The sequence below is a fragment of the Hippopotamus amphibius genome, chromosome 7 (genome assembly GCF_030028045.1).
Source record: "Hippopotamus amphibius kiboko isolate mHipAmp2 chromosome 7, mHipAmp2.hap2, whole genome shotgun sequence".
NCBI lineage: Eukaryota > Metazoa > Chordata > Mammalia > Artiodactyla > Hippopotamidae > Hippopotamus > Hippopotamus amphibius.
Genome location: NC_080192.1, coordinates 61,226,408 through 61,244,108, shown reverse-complemented (window position 1 = coordinate 61,244,108; position 17,701 = coordinate 61,226,408). Strand labels below are relative to the sequence as shown.

Here is a 17,701-nt window from a genome sequence, read left to right as displayed (position 1 = left end):
CAGTTCAGGTCCAAACACTCAGTTACTCAGTCTGAAATACTTCATGGAAGGCAAATAATCAGCAAAATGATCCAGATTGGTCTTTGCCTCTCTCAGCCTTTTCCCCTTTAGGCTTTCTCTGTCAGTGTGAAATTAAGATATTTTTCCTGGAGCCTATAGACTTTGGATCAGATTCACTCTGGTTAACTACCTGGAGACAGCTCTTCCCAAAACAAACAATAATTTTCAGAAGAAGGGTGTCTAAATTCAATATTGGTCAAAGAAACATTATATGTATATATTTTAACCATAACTGCAGCCAGAACTTTCACAAAGAAGTGCCTGATACAGACTCAAAAGGCTAGTAGTACCTGTTAGGCACACTGGAGTTTCCAATTTTTCTAGAGATGAATTGTTTTTAATTTACTTTTACTTTTACTTTTACTTAAAAGCATAGAACAAAGCCTTCAAGAACATAAAAATCACAGAGTATAAAAAGTTTCAGGAGGCAACATTTTCTTATAGAAATCCAGCCAGCATAGCGTATTTATCATTTTCCACCTGCCAGGCTCAACTTGAGTATGTCTGTACAGACAGCTTAGGGTTAGCTTCATACAGGGTGAATGAGACCATTTGTCAGTGCCTCATGACAGAAAACTCATGCACTGTGTGTTAATAGCTTGTGAAATCCCTTGAATTGCTTGGTGTGGTTGTAATATGTGTTATTTTTAAAGCAGTTCTATTTATACAAATTAAGGCATCACCACCACAGGAAAATAGTGTGAAGACCCTCGCAAGAGGGTCTGTGATACATTACAGACATATTTAGTAAATCTTGTCTTGATTTAAGAATTGACACATCTTGGCTTGTGGGAATGCCAGAAGTTTAATTTTCTACTCCTAAGTATAAATGAGCACATGTTAATGTAGTAATTGAATATTGCATATCTCATAAGTTTCTTTCTTAATAGCATTAAGAATAAGGACAAGTGACTTCTTAGTCTGCTGAATTGTTCTGAGGCTGACACAAATTATCATCTAAATTTATTAAGAATTGCCAAGTTTGAATTATTTTTATGGCACTCTAGCCACAATTAACTAACTCTAGGCTGATCTTTAATATAAATGATAATTTTTACTGTCTAAGGAAAGAATTGGAGCTGGTGCTAGTAAATTCAAGTCTTCTTAATATCATCATTATTTGAGGATAATGTTAATTAAAACATATTAATAAAACTACTATAATTATAATTTGTCATAGTTGTGTTTTCTGAGTTTCAAAAAAAAAAAAAAAAGAATGAGTACAATATTCTAACAACTAACTTAGTGTCCACCCATCTTTAAAATTATATTTACATGTGTTTGAGATAGCCAAATAATCTCTCTTATTTAAGATACATTTTTCCTTAATGAGTCTTGAGATTAAAATGATTAATAATTGGAGAATGTTATCCTTGATAAGGTGATGTGAAAAATATCTCATTCTGAAAATGTCAGTCATTTTAAAAAATCAAATTATTAAAATCTTCTGTTTTGAAAACATCAGAAGATGGACTTTCAGGGCCTTATATTTTCAGACCAAAAGAATCTATCAAAGACAGCAGTGCCTTCAAATATTACATTTTCTTAATTTGGAAATCCAGATGATCTTAAATTGTGTGGATAAGTAAATTATTTTTGTCTTGATGCTGATTGACTTTAAAAATATGTACATTAATAATAAATTTGTCATTAATAATTTTAACATAATAAAATATATTGATGTTAATTCTTCAGTTTAATTTAAATTAAATGATGTTTTCTGTGCCTCAAAGACCTTTCTAAAAAAATTTCTCTGCTTAGATTGCGCCCTTGATTTGTAACCTCTGAATTTCCTTCACCTTCCTTTTCTACTTGAGAAGTAGTTCTTAATGGGGGAGAAAGTGTATTTTGGTCCCAGGGGACATTTAGTAATATCTGATGACATTTGAGATTATAACAACCAAATCTGGAATTTGTTACCAAAATCTAATGGGAGTTTATTATCAAAATCTGGTGAGCTGAGATCAGGGATGCTGCTAACTATCCTCCAATGCACAGAACAGCCCCTAGAGAAAGAATTATCTGGTCCAAAATGCCAACAGTGCTGTTCTTGAGAAGTCTTGTACAAAAATATTAGTCTCCATACCAAAAAACCAACCCTTCCATTATTGAATCCAACATTTCCTTAGAAAGTAGCTCCAGCACCTTTGACGTCACTGGTGAAGGCTATTTCAAGAAAGAGTGTTTAGTGTTGCATTTAGTCAAGTCACTTATTAAGTTAAGAAGTCAATCAACCACAAGTCACAAATCAATAATAAAATAAGCTTCATTAGCTTCAACATTTTCTCCAAGGAATGGTTTGCTAAACCATGCAAGTAGAAATAATGCCATGAGTGTGCAGGTACTAAAAAGTAAAAAGTGAATACTGATGATATGAAATTTTGTGATATAATGGACGTATCAAACTTAGTGTTTCTTTATGATGCAAGAACTCCTTTATTCTAAAATTTATGCATGGGTTTTACATATTGGTTATGTCTATGAAAAACAGCTTTGACCTTAAGACACCAAATATTGCTTAATTCAGCAATCTTCTCATAGTTGTGGGGTTTTGAATATTACAGTCATTGCAAGACCTGAGTTATTTAAATAATATCCATGTTTTTGTAGAGTTATAATAATACACATCTCTTTATACATCAGGCAATATCAAGTCACATGACTATGTCTATACTGATGTGAACAGCAGTATGATGCAAAAACCTTGTAACAAAGTATATGTTAGTATTGGATAAGCATTTAACAAATTAAAGTTCATATATGTTCTCAGTGCCATGATTAACTCACAGACAATTTGACTTAAAGGAGAGTATAAATAAGGATTGAATTATTATACAGCCTAAGAAGACTTGAATTACAAGAATTTTGCTGACACTTCAAACAGACAAATGGCTTCCAGCCCTATGAATTTGTTCTCTGTCAAAAGCTGCATGGACCACAGGAGTAATTCACCACATGCATATTCTACACTTTCAGCACTTCGTTTTATCATATTTCTTTGTCAAGCATTGTGTTAAAAAATTTTCAGGTGCTTATTTGAACATGCATCAATTCAAATCAAGCAACACCAAACCAGGAGTGGTTAGGAGTACTCCACCAGCAGGAGCTAGGGGAGAGATTTTTACAGAGAAGACATGGAAGAAAAATAAGGAAACTATTTGATTGGCTACAGTTTAAGGCTGCCTTTTTTGCAAAAGCTGGCTGGCTGTTTGTGATTGGTTCTTCTTAAGTTTCATATTCTTGACTTCAACAGCACTGATTCTGGCTCAGTTTCAGTTTGCTTACACAGGCTGCTAAGGTATCAGAGCTGCCCCCTTGTTTAATTACTTTAACACTGTAAGTTTTTCAGAATTATTTATTATTTTAACCTGTCTTTTAAAATGTGGGCATTAGTTCCTTTAGAAAGTCAGAAAATACCTTGAAATCGGATATATATCATGAGTATTTGTATTCCCATTTCTAAACCACCAGACTAAGCAAGTCATAGTAAATAATTCATCCTGGAATAACATAGTCTTACCTTTCCTAGTACATTTGTAAAATATGTGGCTGGAGAGAGAATTACAGAACTGCAGAACAAAAAGAGAAATTTATTCTACGTGCTTTATTTTTTCCTTTAGGTCAACTGGTTGGTTAAAAACAAATGCATGATGAAAAGTCCAGTTGTCCTTAGCCCACTAGCCTCCCATCAGTATGACCTCCATCACTCAGTTCCGGTTTTATGTGAATGATACCATTCTCTGAAGGACCTTGAAATGCAGTCAGCCCTCCTTCAAAGCAGTTCAGTATTCTCCATCACCGCCTTGCAGGAGATCTCAGCCCACACTAATGCATTATCAGAGGGGAGATGCCCAGAGGTTACAGCTTCCATGCTTTTTTTGACTCAGAGTGAGTTTGTTGCCTAATTGAGCTCTGCAGATTAGCCATTGTCCATACAACTTCAGAGTAAAAGTCAAACCTGGTTAGGCCTATGACTACCTCCAGGACTGTGGTTACAGCTCTTGCTTGTGTTTCTGACATTCTCAGGAGCAACTAGTCTAAAGCAGCTTGCAAAGAGCCACCCCAGAGGCTGAGGGGTGGATATAACTCCAAGGATTAAATAGATATTCCTTGTTGTTTCAATTATGATGATTGCTATTAACTCTGATGTGGGACTATGGAGTTTATCACAGGGGGATGAAGACTGACCTTCTGTACCCTGCCTCTGCCAGCTGTGCTTCAGCTGAACCTAGGGTCACTCATCTGAATGGGTGGAACAAGGCATCTTTGGAGTTCCAGCCTACTGTGTCTCCTCAGCCCATTTGTCCTCTGAAACAAGCTCTTACATCTCTCATGTCTCATGTGTCTTGTCTCATGCTGAAGTTAAATACTTGCCTCCTCAGAGTGGCAGTCTGTTTTGCTCCTGCTATAATTGAGAAATACTACTCCCTGAAATAAAGCCTCTCTTCTAAATTTAAATTCACCTCATGATCCCTCAAAAATATGCTTTAGTGAGCCTTTAGAAGTTTCCAGGTCTAAATGATTTAACCTATTATTGCCTATTCATTTTTGGCATTATCTGTATTAAAGATATTACACTTTATAAGAGTATGTACAGATGTGAAAACCAAGCCCCTGAATTTGTAAGTAAATAGGCCAAAGTCATATTTTCATAACTGATATCTGGATAACACTAGAACCCTGGACCCCTGCCAAACTGTGGCAGACCCTTGCCTTGTCCTCTTAATTTCCAGTGTCATTCGATTTTCCTTGGAGTTTTTTCATTACTGCAATGGCCAATTATAAATGTGACAATTTTCTATTGGAAAATTGTTTTAAATACAACTATATTTTCATGAGCAGTAACTTGAAAGTAAAAACATGCACACAACAGTGTGTGTGTGTGTGTGCATACTCATATATGAGAAATCAGTTTTACTAGCACAGACTGTTTTCTGATGGATGTGTTTCAGAGTACTATTTAGAAACTTTTAATTTACATTCTAATTATGTGTTAACCATTAAGCCCAGAGGGTGATAAACATCTAAGTTTGTGTTGCCTCCTTACTTATGCTCCTATAGAATGGAGTGAAATCTATTCTAAGCTGCTGAAGCATGTTCACTCTTCTCTATTGCTATTGTCACTCTTAACTTCATGCTGCCTGCTTTAGATGAGAGTGACTCAGAGTCATTTGGGGACCTTGTAGCATAAACATATATCTCACTTCCTTGAATAAATGCAATACTAACTTGCTACAAACCATTATGTATAAACTCAACTTTCACATTTTTCCCCCAATTGGGCTCTATACAGCTACAAATAAGGAGAGTTTACATTTGGGATATACTTAAGACATTTTTTTTTCACTTGCAAGATTTTCTTTGTTTAGAAATAAAGGGCTAACTTGTAAAGTCATAAATTGATTTATAAAAGACCTTAATCTGAGCAGATGGCAGTTTAATGTCTTGTCATCTAATTCACTAAAATGTTATTCTCAGATATTTTCTTCTTATTTTATATAATATATGATACGGATGGAGGGAATTTTAGTGGCTGCAGAGTAGTCCAGGATAGATCTAATGTTGTCAGGGTTTACAAGGAAGGAAGATGGCCAAATATTCCCTTGTATTTTCCTGATATTTATAACCTATTATTTGTTCACTTTAATTCAGTTAGTATGCAATTAATCAGAGACTGTTAACACCTAAAGCAATCTGATGCCATCCTTTAGAGATAATGGGAAAAAATATTTAGTGCAATTGTAATACTAATAAGGTTATTTTGCTGGTTTGTAATTGAATCTGGACAATAACACAGCCCCCCTTGATATTACTGCCAGTGAAATAAGATATGTTTGAGTGAAGACTTAAGCAAGCCAATTAATGTACTGGCAATGAAAGTCAATAAAAAAAGGAAGTAAAAAGCCTATTTTCTCTTTCAAGAAAAAAGTTGATAGTGAAAAATACAAAATACATACACATAGGATCAGTTGAATATTATTAAATTTATCAGGGAAAACACTGAACATGCATTAATTAAATACAAATACATTGCTATACACAATACTCAAAACATACTTAGCAATGTATACTATTATCCTATTATTTCCATTTTACAGATAAGGAACTCAAATAGGACTGGTTAACTTACTTTAACATTTTTTAATCCAGCTACACAGAGACAGAGTCCTTTTTCTTCGCTCACTGATACACTGCATACTCAAAAATTACTTGATAATTGGAGAAACAGCTACTAGTGCTACATTGGAATGCAAATCCTTTTTACTTCAATAATCATGTTCTTGTTAATATACTGTTTTGCTTTCATTTGAAAAAACGTACCAGTGTAGCATAAAGAAAAAGAATATCAATTGGTGGTATCATTTAAGCCTTCATGAAGTAGTTGATATAAAATGCCTGGATGGGCTATTTCATTCAAAAGTGTCTGTATGGTACTTCATAAAGGAACACACACAAATATAAGCACACTATCACATGATGACAATGCGTGTAACTGGTTCATGCATAATTATACTTATATTTATGGAAGACATGATAAACCACACTCTGTAGCCAGCCGAAACCAATTCAACAATAGCAATATGATGACAATTACCAAAATATAACTGCTAGATATGCCAGGACAATGTGCAGAAAATAATAAACACTAGTACTTACTAAGTGTAATTTTTACCAGCTATACATAGGCATGAATTCTACTGGCAATGTTATAGCAGAACTAAACATTTTATAGGTCTTTACATGTTTTGCTATCATTATTTACTTAACTTTCAGAAAGTCTCTGCTTTCCAAATTTGTGTTATCGTTCACTTTATACAGGATAAACATGAGATGCAAAGGGTAGAGATTTATCAGCATGGTTCAGATAAAAAAGGTTATTAGGGTGTAAAATATCTACTCTAATTAGTCAGTAATGGATGTCTGATTGGATGTGTTTTCATAGTCAGGAAAGACACTTTAAAATTATTTACAAAGTATCCCAGATCTTTCAATAATAAAGTCAGAAATTTGACTGATACTTGAAATTAATTTGTCATAATTTAGGGTACAATCAACACCTGTCTGGAATCATTTTCTGTCTTTCTGATTGATATGTATTGTAGAAAGGGAAAAATAGCCATAGAGAAATTGTCAAAAAGTTATAAATTCATCAATTCACTTTTTTTCTGTGTGACCTTCACTCTTTTTTGGGTATTAGTGTAGGTTTTTTTTTGCATGGTTGTAATCAATAACATGAATACCAGTTCACTTTAATCATAAAAATTACTTTCATATTTATTGAGTGTAAATTGATTAATGTGTCATTTTCAGTAAAATATTCTCATTTTTTTAAAGTCTCTTTTATGACTTTTTTCCTTTTCTTTCTAATAATATTGTAATGGATCTGTTTGAATATTGTATCCTATTATTTTAAGACATCTTAGAAAGGAAACACTAGGTTAAAGGCTAGGAACATTTATTTCTATGGATCTTGATACTTACTGCTAAGTACATGAAAAACATAATTATTCTAATTTACATTTCTCCTATAGATACATGTTTCACAACAAACATAAAAACACATGCAAATATAAATTGAAACATAATATCTGATAATATAGTCAGTATGTGGTTTAACTTTTATTTCTTTTCCTAGTAGGGATATATATTGTATATTTTTTCCCATTTGACTTTCTGAATTTCTGATATCCTGTTACCCCATCTATAGTGTGAGCAGTTTAAAATATCCTATGGAAACAAAGTCTTGATGTATTACTTTCATCTTCTGAAAAGTTTCACTGAAGCTAAGTTGTGCATTTTTATATAAGAATTTGTCAGCCCTTTTTGTGTGATTTCTTATATCACCTCAAATTTTATAAAAACAAAACTTTGGAGACAAAGAAATAATAATTATTAATTGAGCCAAAGTTACGCCTTTGCAGTGGAACTTCCAATGAATGTTGCCATTACTCCTATAACATACAAAATGCTCATATTATGTAAAAAACATATCATTGCACCTGCACTGAGCTCTATTCAAAGTTCCAATGTTAACTATTTGTGAAATTTTGAATAGGCCACTAAGTTTAACTTTAGTTTATATATTTCTATTTCATATCAATGTTGTTTACACTATACACAGAGAAGTCAATGAAGTATACTATCAGTGTATTATATAGCAAAATGTAAAAACTATAAAATATCAGCAAAATATTGTTTTATGAAAGGTATTTTTAATTCAGTAAAATCTATTATTTTTTATGGGAGATAGCGGGAAAAAGAAATACATACATATACATATATATATACATATATATATATATATATATATATATATTTGCAAATCCCTAAACTACATTTCCCATTCTACTGTTTTATCTAGTTCTCTACATAATCTTCCATTCGGTTCTGCCCAATTTTCATTTATATTTCCATAGAGTTCTTAATTTCAATTATTTTGAATTATTCTGCTTTTAGTTTTACAATTTGGATTTGATTCTTGTTTACAAATTTCATTTAGCTGCTGAAATCCTGCATCTTGTGATCCAGTTCTTTAAGATAGTAACCACAATTATTTTTAATTCTGTGTCTGATAACTCTACTATTGAACTGATATGTGAATCTGTTTCTATTGCTTACTTGTTTTTTCCTATTATTTATTCAAACAAAGCCAAGCATTTACCTCTCCTCAAACTATTTACTTATTGTTTTCTCCATTGTATTCTTCTCAGGGTGTCCTTAAGTTGTGCCTGGTTCACTCCGCTCATTCATTCAGTCATACGAAATTTGGTAATTCATTTATTCCACAAATGAATGAGAGTATTTTACTTGAAAGCCCATTAAAATATCATTTTTAAAGATTTTGTTCCCAATTCTTCAGTGCAAATTATCACCCATTATTCTGCTTCCTAACATTTTTTTCATTTACTAACATTTATCATAATCTGTAAATTCTATACTCATTTCAGTTTTTATTGACTAAATATCCAATTTCCATGCACCTCAACCCCATTTTATCATGTTTACATTACCATTATCTACTCATTAATATTCTATCATAGATTATCAATTATTTTTCTCTTTTGATATGTTAGTCCACTGGCAAATAAAATAAGACATAGAAATAGTCCATTTTATGTATCTAAATTTTAGTAAAATTTTTGCTGTGACTATATTAATGTAAACATTATCTGAATTTACACACAGATTAAAGGCTTTGAGTATGGACATTAAAATTCCTAAATTCAACTGAACACATATAATAGGATGTTATTTTTCTTTAAGTTTTTAACAAGTAAGTAATTATCACTACTATCCGGAATGAAGTACTATCAAATTACATGAGTAAATTGAAAAAGTTTCCTCAAGGTTCCTCTTCAGATTGAAATTGAATTATGTGCATGATTAAAATGTGTCTCAATGAGTAAATTATTTCTAAACATTTTCAACGTGTGTGTGTGTTGGTGGGGGGGGCATGTGTCCAATGTGAATACTGTCTAATACATTAATGCGTAAGACAAAAGTGAAATAATATAGACATACATTGGAATTTTGCTTGTCAATGGCATGAGTGATTTCTTTGCTCAATCTGCTAATAGTTTTCAAATATTGGAAGGATATGGCTCAATTTTTGTGCTATTTGTAATTAAATAGCTATAGATACAGTGCACTTTTAAGTTTAGTTTGTAATCCTCTTTCCTCCATCACTTTCTTAACTCTAGACACTCAATTAAAATTTAGCTTTTGATGATTTCCTTTGTGTAAATACTCCTACCATGGTCAATTTCAAATCATTAAAGTGAGATTACTGAATTCTCTTTGAGGTAACAGAAATTCCTATTATATCCTGAGGTCATAATATCTCAATTTAGAAAATGAAAGTATTGTGCATCATATTAATTAAGAACTCATATTTCATATAAAGCTTAAGTATTCTCCCCCTTTTCCCCTGGTGGACCAGTTGTAGATGGGCCCTCTGCTGCCTAGGAAAAAAGAGGATGTGAAGTCAGCTTCTCTCATTCCTGCTTACCTCCTTCCACTCTTACTTACTGCTGTTTCTGATCTTCCCAGGAATCTTTTTGGTTGGCTGGTACAATTGTAAAAAGGTTTTTAATCTCTGTGCCTAGCGGAGATCCAAAATATTTATCTTTTTCATGGACATATTGATAGATCCCTAATAGCCCAATTAGGAAAAATGGGCAAATTTTCCCATGACAAGAATGACACTTTTTTCTTCATGTGTCTGGTGCCCTTCCAAACTTGATTGGTTTCTATTTGTTTTTTGTTTATTTGTCTGTTGTTTTGATAATGCCCTTACGCAGATTTATTCTGTTGCGGGTATCACCAGGTTTTAAAACAGCTTGAACTAGTCTTTCTCCCCTTCCTCTCTTTCTCATAACCCATCTATCTTCCGTGGAAAACACTTGTACATATTTTTATCTAGACAAACTCTGAAAGTGAAAGCCAATCCCAACACTAATTTAACTCTTCTTTGCTCTGGTAAACCCATTTCTTATGTTTTTGGCTTGTCTGAAAGGAATCAGATTCTATAGTACTGGCCTCAATGCAAGAAAGACATATCAAGCTCTTCAAGTAGCCTGGAAAAACCCCTTGTGCTACAATTGAGTTGAGGAGCTGGCATGCTCCCCACTTTCTTTTGGGTGAAAGGATGTGTGTGTGTGTGTGTGTTTATGTTTGTGTCTTGTGCACATATACATGTGATAATACAGGGACAGCTCTTTCCAAAGAAATCTTCCATGCAGTATCCTTTGTTACTCTCAGCTCTCTCTGTCCTTTAATGTCTTCACAGTGTGTTCAAGAGAATTGTAACTGATTTTTGACCACATTCTTTATAAATTCTGCATATGGTCTAGTACCTTCTTTGGAATACACATATGTTAGATCTTAGTACTTCAAACAAAACTTGCATTTTAACCGATGATTCCATTATAAATGTGGGTAACATCATGAGATTTTTCCAATCTACTATCAAAACTGTTCTCACATCTTTCATTCAAAGAAAAATTTTACCATACAAGTGCATATATACATATCTCAGGTTCCACTTATTCATTGCATTTAAAAAATACAGAATATGTTAAATAAAAAAATCATAAACAATGAAATGAAGTGCACCCAAAATTAATTTCCCAGGAAAATCTGCTTTATTTTGTGCCTTTGCAAAGAAAAATATGTAAAGAAATAGACTCCCTATCATCATCCTGTAGCACCTGTGTTCTCTGTGCCTCCTCTTCATGCATGATCTATTGCTTTGCTGAGTGTCTAGACTTAAGAAAGTGATGGAGCAAATACAAAGCATTTTAATTTCCATGGCAGCATGTGTTCTAGTTCATGAATATATTAACTTTTCTGAACTAATCTATCACTGAGTATTTAGGTGGGGTTTAGTAAACCACATTAGTATAAACAAATTATATGTGTATCATTTATGTTAATTTCCTTAGAAAGGTATATACTTTTCATTAATCTATTTTGGTGTTCATTTGCATTTTAATAAGTGTTAAGCCTTAAACCAAAGTTATACATTTCTAAAATAGAAATTTAGGTATTGGTTAATGAGAAAAGGATTTACTTGTTCTTTGAGAAATCTTTGCAATTAGACAATTGTCTAGTATTGTTTAACCAAAAATCTGAGTTAAATAATATATATTATTCATATGATAAGCTCCCTAACACTAATATTTTGATAGACAATCTAAAATCAAGTACTATTTCTAAAAATATCCATTTCCAATGATCCACAGGAATCCTAGATGCTTATTAAAATTAATTTAAACTTCCCACACCTGCTAAATTAGGTTAGCCATCTAATCTAGCAGTCTTTCTCTATACTGTATTGGGTCATTATTCCAAATTGTTCCAAAAATTGTTATTGGCCAGAATATTATGAAATAAACAAAAAGAGACACAAAATAGAGGTGATGAGTTATACTACTTTTTTCAAAGTTTAGTACAAATTAAGGAAAGCATGTATTTTTTTCAAAAAAAATACCCGTTTCAGGTATTATATAATTTTATCCCTTCTGAGAATATTCTGCAAAATTTAGTGAAATACAACAATGATGTAGAACTCACATGCTTTTGTTTTTCTGGAATTGCCCATTATAACTGACTTGCATAGGAATAACCTTGTATTACAAATATAGATGAGTTTTAAAGAAAGTGATTGCAATAAGGAAGACAAGCTGGAATTCTTCTTTTGTCTAACATTTAGTCTCTCTTAGTTACTTGCACATTTGGTAATATAGAATTTAAAGAGGACTGCTTTAAGGCTAAAAATATACACTTTTTGAAAGTAATGATCTAGGCTCTTCAATAAATGTGCAAAATTGCAGAATGTGTTTTATTATCAAAAGTTGGGAGTTTAAAAGTTAGACCTAATTTTTTTTAATGCAACTATCTTTAAAAGTGGTATTTTCCTTGAGTATGCCTGATTCTCAAGGGAAAAGTCTCTATGAATTCCTGGCCTTAGGCATTAGAATTCTGCATATGTGGCTAATGAGGTTCAGCCTGGGCTGCTTATTCCTGCTTAGGGTTATGTCCATATGACCCATCAAGAGAGTAATGGAAATATGGACATTGCACAGGCTGAGTGAAGTTACTGAATGAAAAGAAACATAATTAAACTAAAAAAAAAAGACTGCTTCCCTTTGTGGTTTGCTTGAAAATCTATAAATAAAACAAACCAACATCAAGAAAAATAAAACTGAAATTACTTCTATTGTTAAAAAAAAGAAAACACATATCCCCTGTGATATATGTAGAAAAAGAAATCAGGTCAAGGCAACTTTAAACTACGAATTGCATAATATTTGTAGATGCAGTATTTTACTTAATATTTGATATCACTGAATGGAATTCTTTGGTATAAACCTTTCATAATATATATTATTGGAGAAAAAAAAGTGATCCTGTGCCTTTAATTTCCCTTTCTGAGAGAGGGAAGGCTGCACACCACTGACAGGCTCACTTGTTCCCGTCTTTAATGTGCAATCTGTTTTCTCCAGCGGAGGGCACTCAGTGTATCACAAACTCAAGCATTAGCACCAACAAGCTCTGAGCATCATCAGTCTCTGGAAAGCCTTCTGAATTAGACAAGGGCTGCCTCTCAGCACAGCTACAAAACACTTTAAACCTGACCAGCTAAATGGATAAACCTAGCCTGCATAGCTTTTAACCTGGGGTCTCATACAGCACAGGAGGCCTACTTGCTTGAAGAACTGAAAATGCAGAGGATGAATTGCTTTATCTGGAAATGGCAAAAGGCAGCACAATAAGGAATGCCAGGTATTCTGAAGATTTTTTTTTCCTCTCTTTTTACAGAGAAGTTGGTTACCTTCGAGATGGGCTGTAGCTCTTTTGCACAGATTGCCAATTACTGCTGATGGGTCTCTGGTGAATTACACAGTGATGCTCAGAGCCTAGAGGCCCTCCCCCACCCCCCAACCGCTTCTTTCTCCCTGCCCCCCATCCCACCCCATGCTGATTTTTCGTATATGTATATATGTATACATATATATATATATATATATATATATATATATATATTTTTGTCTGTCCTCTCCGGGGAAGTTTGTATGGGGCTACTTGCTCACATGCGGGGTCAGAATGGTGTGAATGACAGCGGCACTGTGTCATGAAGGTGGTGGTGGTTTCAGCACGAGACACCAAATAAGAAGAAAACTGAGAGAGAGGGGAACCGTTTTGGATGACAAAGGATGGGTAAGTGAACTTTTGTTGTTTCCTTCTTAGCAAAGCTGATCCTCTTGGCTTCCTATTCTCAGTCGTGGCATTAGCTGATAAAAGACGGGAAAACAGGCAAAAAGCGGCAGCCTCGGAGTTTGCCAGTTGACTCTATAGTTGCTATTATATTTTTAGATCATTTTCCTTTGTGTCTTTTTTATTTTTAACTGTAAATGCATAACACGGACTTAGACTCTGGAGAAATATCTTTAAGACTATCTCTTCAGTATGCGTATCCTAGCTTGGGAATTGAGCGTGAGATAAATGTTACGTTTGCTTCTATTTCTTGATAATATTAACCATGCTTGTACTTCTGGTTGCTGTCAGGAAGACTGTTAACACTTTGCTGCATGTGTGTAGGGGTGGGGTCATCACTTTATCAGAGGTCGCACAAGGGCTTGTTTTATCTTTGAAGATGTATATATCCTGAGCACAGCTTCCAAATTTCCAGCAGTCATTTGCCAGTCTTATTTTTTCAAGTGTGACTGGCTCTCCCCCCACTCCTGTGTGAGAGAGCTGGAATGTATTTCAATGAGTCTGTAGCTGGCAAGAGGACAGAGAGCAAGATCGAGTTTCAAATTAAAAAAAATCTTAACTGGTTGAGTAAAAGGAGAGTTTTTCTTTTCTTTTTAAATTAGGGATTTGGCTGATTGCCTTTTGGTTAAAAACAAAAGTATTTAAGATTAATAAAGAAACTGCAGCACAAGGTACCTTTTTTTTCCCTCACCGCTAAGAAATAATAAATCTACTGTTGACAGAGGAAAGAAGTCCCTTAACATGCTATGACTTGGAAATGCAGCATAAGTGCCAATAGCTTGCAACTTTGCAGGTTTTCTGAAGTTAATGGAGGTAGGGGAGATAGAGAAGTCAGTGAGAAATTTGAGCAGGTTGGGATGGGAGTGGGGGATAGTAGTCTGCTGTTTCTCTCCTTGCTTATCCCCCGAATTTGCAAAAGCAACTATATGAAATATATCAGAGAAAATTAATACTACACAAGATTATTTTGTATTGTATGCAAATATTTAATAAGAATTTGATAATCATAACTTAGTAGTGTTTTGTGTTATCAGTAGTTAGGACTCTGAGCCAGTGATCATGGGGCAGCAGAGCCTCGGTAGGAATCTCTTCTTGAATGTTGAAAGCATATATGCTTATTAACACATTGAGAGTACCTGGTGCATGCTGTTACTAGTCTTCATACCAGGCTTCATTGGCTGTTTATGTTGGTCCCAGTGCCATTTTTTCAGAGCTCCTATCTGGTTATCTCATTATGCAATAAGGACGCAATCTCAAGCAGGGCAGACTTGGGTTACCTTGACAGTTTTCTTAAGCTCCTTTGCCAAATCACAGCCTCTTTGCTCCACCAAGAAAGATGTACAAGCACAGGGTTTACTAAGTCACATTTTCCCCATTCCAAGAAGGCTTAGTACTCTTCCTTTTGGTACTGGTGTTCAAGTGACTAGTCAAACATTGATGTTATTAAACATCACCATTATGTGATAAGATAGGCTCAGTGTTTTTTAGTGTTGACGTACATATGAACTCCTGAAACTAAGGAAGCTGTTCTTAGTTCTGTGACACTGTGGCAATTTGGAAATCAAGGAAGAAAGCATGAAACCTAAATAGGAAACATGCAACACTGAGGAAAATAAGGCTTTCAGTGCCAAATACATTGTTCTTAAATCAGCTGTCCCATTACTACACTAGATGAAATGCCCCTGATATTGGTAAGCTGGTGGTGATTTACATGGATAGCTTTACAAAGTGCATTTGTCTTCTTTTTAATATTGTAGGTTTCCATTTAATTACGCAGCTGAGAGGCATGTGTGTGGTGCTAGTGCTACTTCCTACACTGCTGCTTGTCATGCTCACGGGGGCTCAGAGAGCTTGCCCAAAAAACTGCAGATGTGATGGCAAAATTGTGTACTGTGAGTCCCATGCTTTCGCAGATATCCCTGAGAACATTTCTGGAGGGTCACAAGGCTTATCATTAAGGTTCAACAGCATTCAGAAACTCAAATCCAATCAGTTTGCCAGCCTTAACCAGCTTATATGGCTTTATCTTGACCATAATTACATTAGCTCAGTGGATGAAGATGCATTTCAAGGGATCCGTAGACTGAAAGAATTAATTCTAAGCTCCAACAAAATTACCTATCTGCACAATAAAACATTTCACCCAGTTCCCAATCTCCGCAGTCTGGACCTCTCCTACAATAAGCTTCAGACATTGCAATCTGAACAATTTAAAGGCCTTCGGAAACTCATCATTTTGCACTTGAGATCTAACTCATTAAAGACAGTGCCAATCAGAGTTTTTCAAGACTGTCGAAATCTTGACTTTCTGGATTTGGGTTATAATCGTCTTCGAAGCTTGTCCCGAAATGCTTTTGCTGGCCTGTTGAAGTTAAAAGAGCTCCACTTGGAGCACAACCAGTTTTCCAAGATCAACTTTGCTCATTTTCCACGCCTCTTCAACCTCCGCTCAATTTACTTACAGTGGAACAGGATTCGCTCCATCAGCCAAGGCTTGACATGGACTTGGAGTTCCTTACACAACTTGGATTTATCAGGGAATGACATCCAAGGAATTGAGCCGGGCACATTTAAATGTTTGCCCAATTTGCAAAAACTGAATTTGGATTCCAACAAGCTTACCAACATCTCACAGGAAACCGTCAATGCGTGGATATCATTAATATCCATCACTTTGTCTGGGAATATGTGGGAATGCAGTCGGAGCATTTGTCCTCTATTTTATTGGCTTAAGAATTTCAAAGGAAATAAGGAAAGCACCATGATATGTGCAGGACCTAAGCATATCCAAGGTGAAAAAGTTAGTGATGCAGTGGAAACATATAATATCTGCTCTGAAGTTCAGGTGGTCAACACAGAAAAATCACATCTGATTCCCCAAACTCCCCAGAAGCCTCTGATCATCCCTAAACCTACAACCTCAAAATCTGACCCCAGCCAGTCCACCCTTGAAATGCCAAGTCCTTCCCCCGTGTTTCAGATTCCTGGTGCAGAGCAAGAGTATGAGCATGTTTCATTTCACAAAATTATTGCAGGAAGTGTGGCTCTCTTTCTTTCGGTGGCCATGATCCTTTTGGTAATCTATGTGTCTTGGAAACGCTACCCAGCCAGCATGAAACAACTTCAGCAACACTCTCTTATGAAGAGGCGGCGGAAAAAGACCAGAGAGTCTGAAAGACAAATGAATTCCCCTTTACAGGAGTATTATGTGGACTACAAGCCTACAAACTCTGAGACCATGGATATATCAGTTAATGGATCTGGGCCCTGCACATATACCATCTCTGGCTCCAGGGAATGTGAGGTATGAACCATGATCCTCCTAAAAGCATTTCTACTGCGGGGAAGGAGAGGTAAATGTTTGAAGCTCTAGAGGTGTCTCTAATCACTAGAAAGATTAATGACCCTTTTGCTTTTGGGTTTTGCTCAGTGTGAAAGGTTACTTAATTAAATTACAACCACCAGGAAATTGACTGCTTTTTTTTTTTTCCTTAAATGGTTGAAACTTGAAGGAAGTTCATTCAAGGATGAGATTAAGTTGAAATAAAGCACTATGTTAAAACATCTGTTTTTTAACAGTTTGTACACAGGGGTTGGACTTACAAACACACATACACACAAACAAAACTCTTTTCATCCTAAAATTTATGTCTGGTTCTTGTTGTTTGACTTTTGTAATCAAGTAAAGAAGGAGGGGCCAGCTTAATTTAAAAACAAAGTGATTTTACCAAAATTCCAGGAGGTAATGAAGATTTAAACCAAAGAGCAATTTACCCAAGGGTTGATTTTGTTGTAAATTTTTTAGTTTTAATTAAAGCATGCAACAGGGATCTCACAGGGATAACTGTTTCTGTGTTACTTG

At 34.6% G+C, this 17,701-nt stretch overlaps 1 protein-coding gene across 1 annotated transcript in view; it reads left to right on the top strand.

Annotated features, from left to right (window-relative positions):
• The first annotated feature begins 13,607 nt into the window (after positions 1–13,607).
• Positions 13,608–17,701, top strand: part of LRRTM4 (leucine rich repeat transmembrane neuronal 4) — an 821,480-nt gene continuing 817,386 nt past the window's right edge. The window contains exons 1-2 of the mRNA XM_057742053.1: positions 13,608–13,782; positions 15,597–17,143. Coding sequence (XP_057598036.1) covers positions 13,779–13,782; positions 15,597–17,143 — 1,551 coding nt within the window. The 5' untranslated portion in view covers positions 13,608–13,778. The remainder of the gene's footprint in view (positions 13,783–15,596; positions 17,144–17,701) is intronic.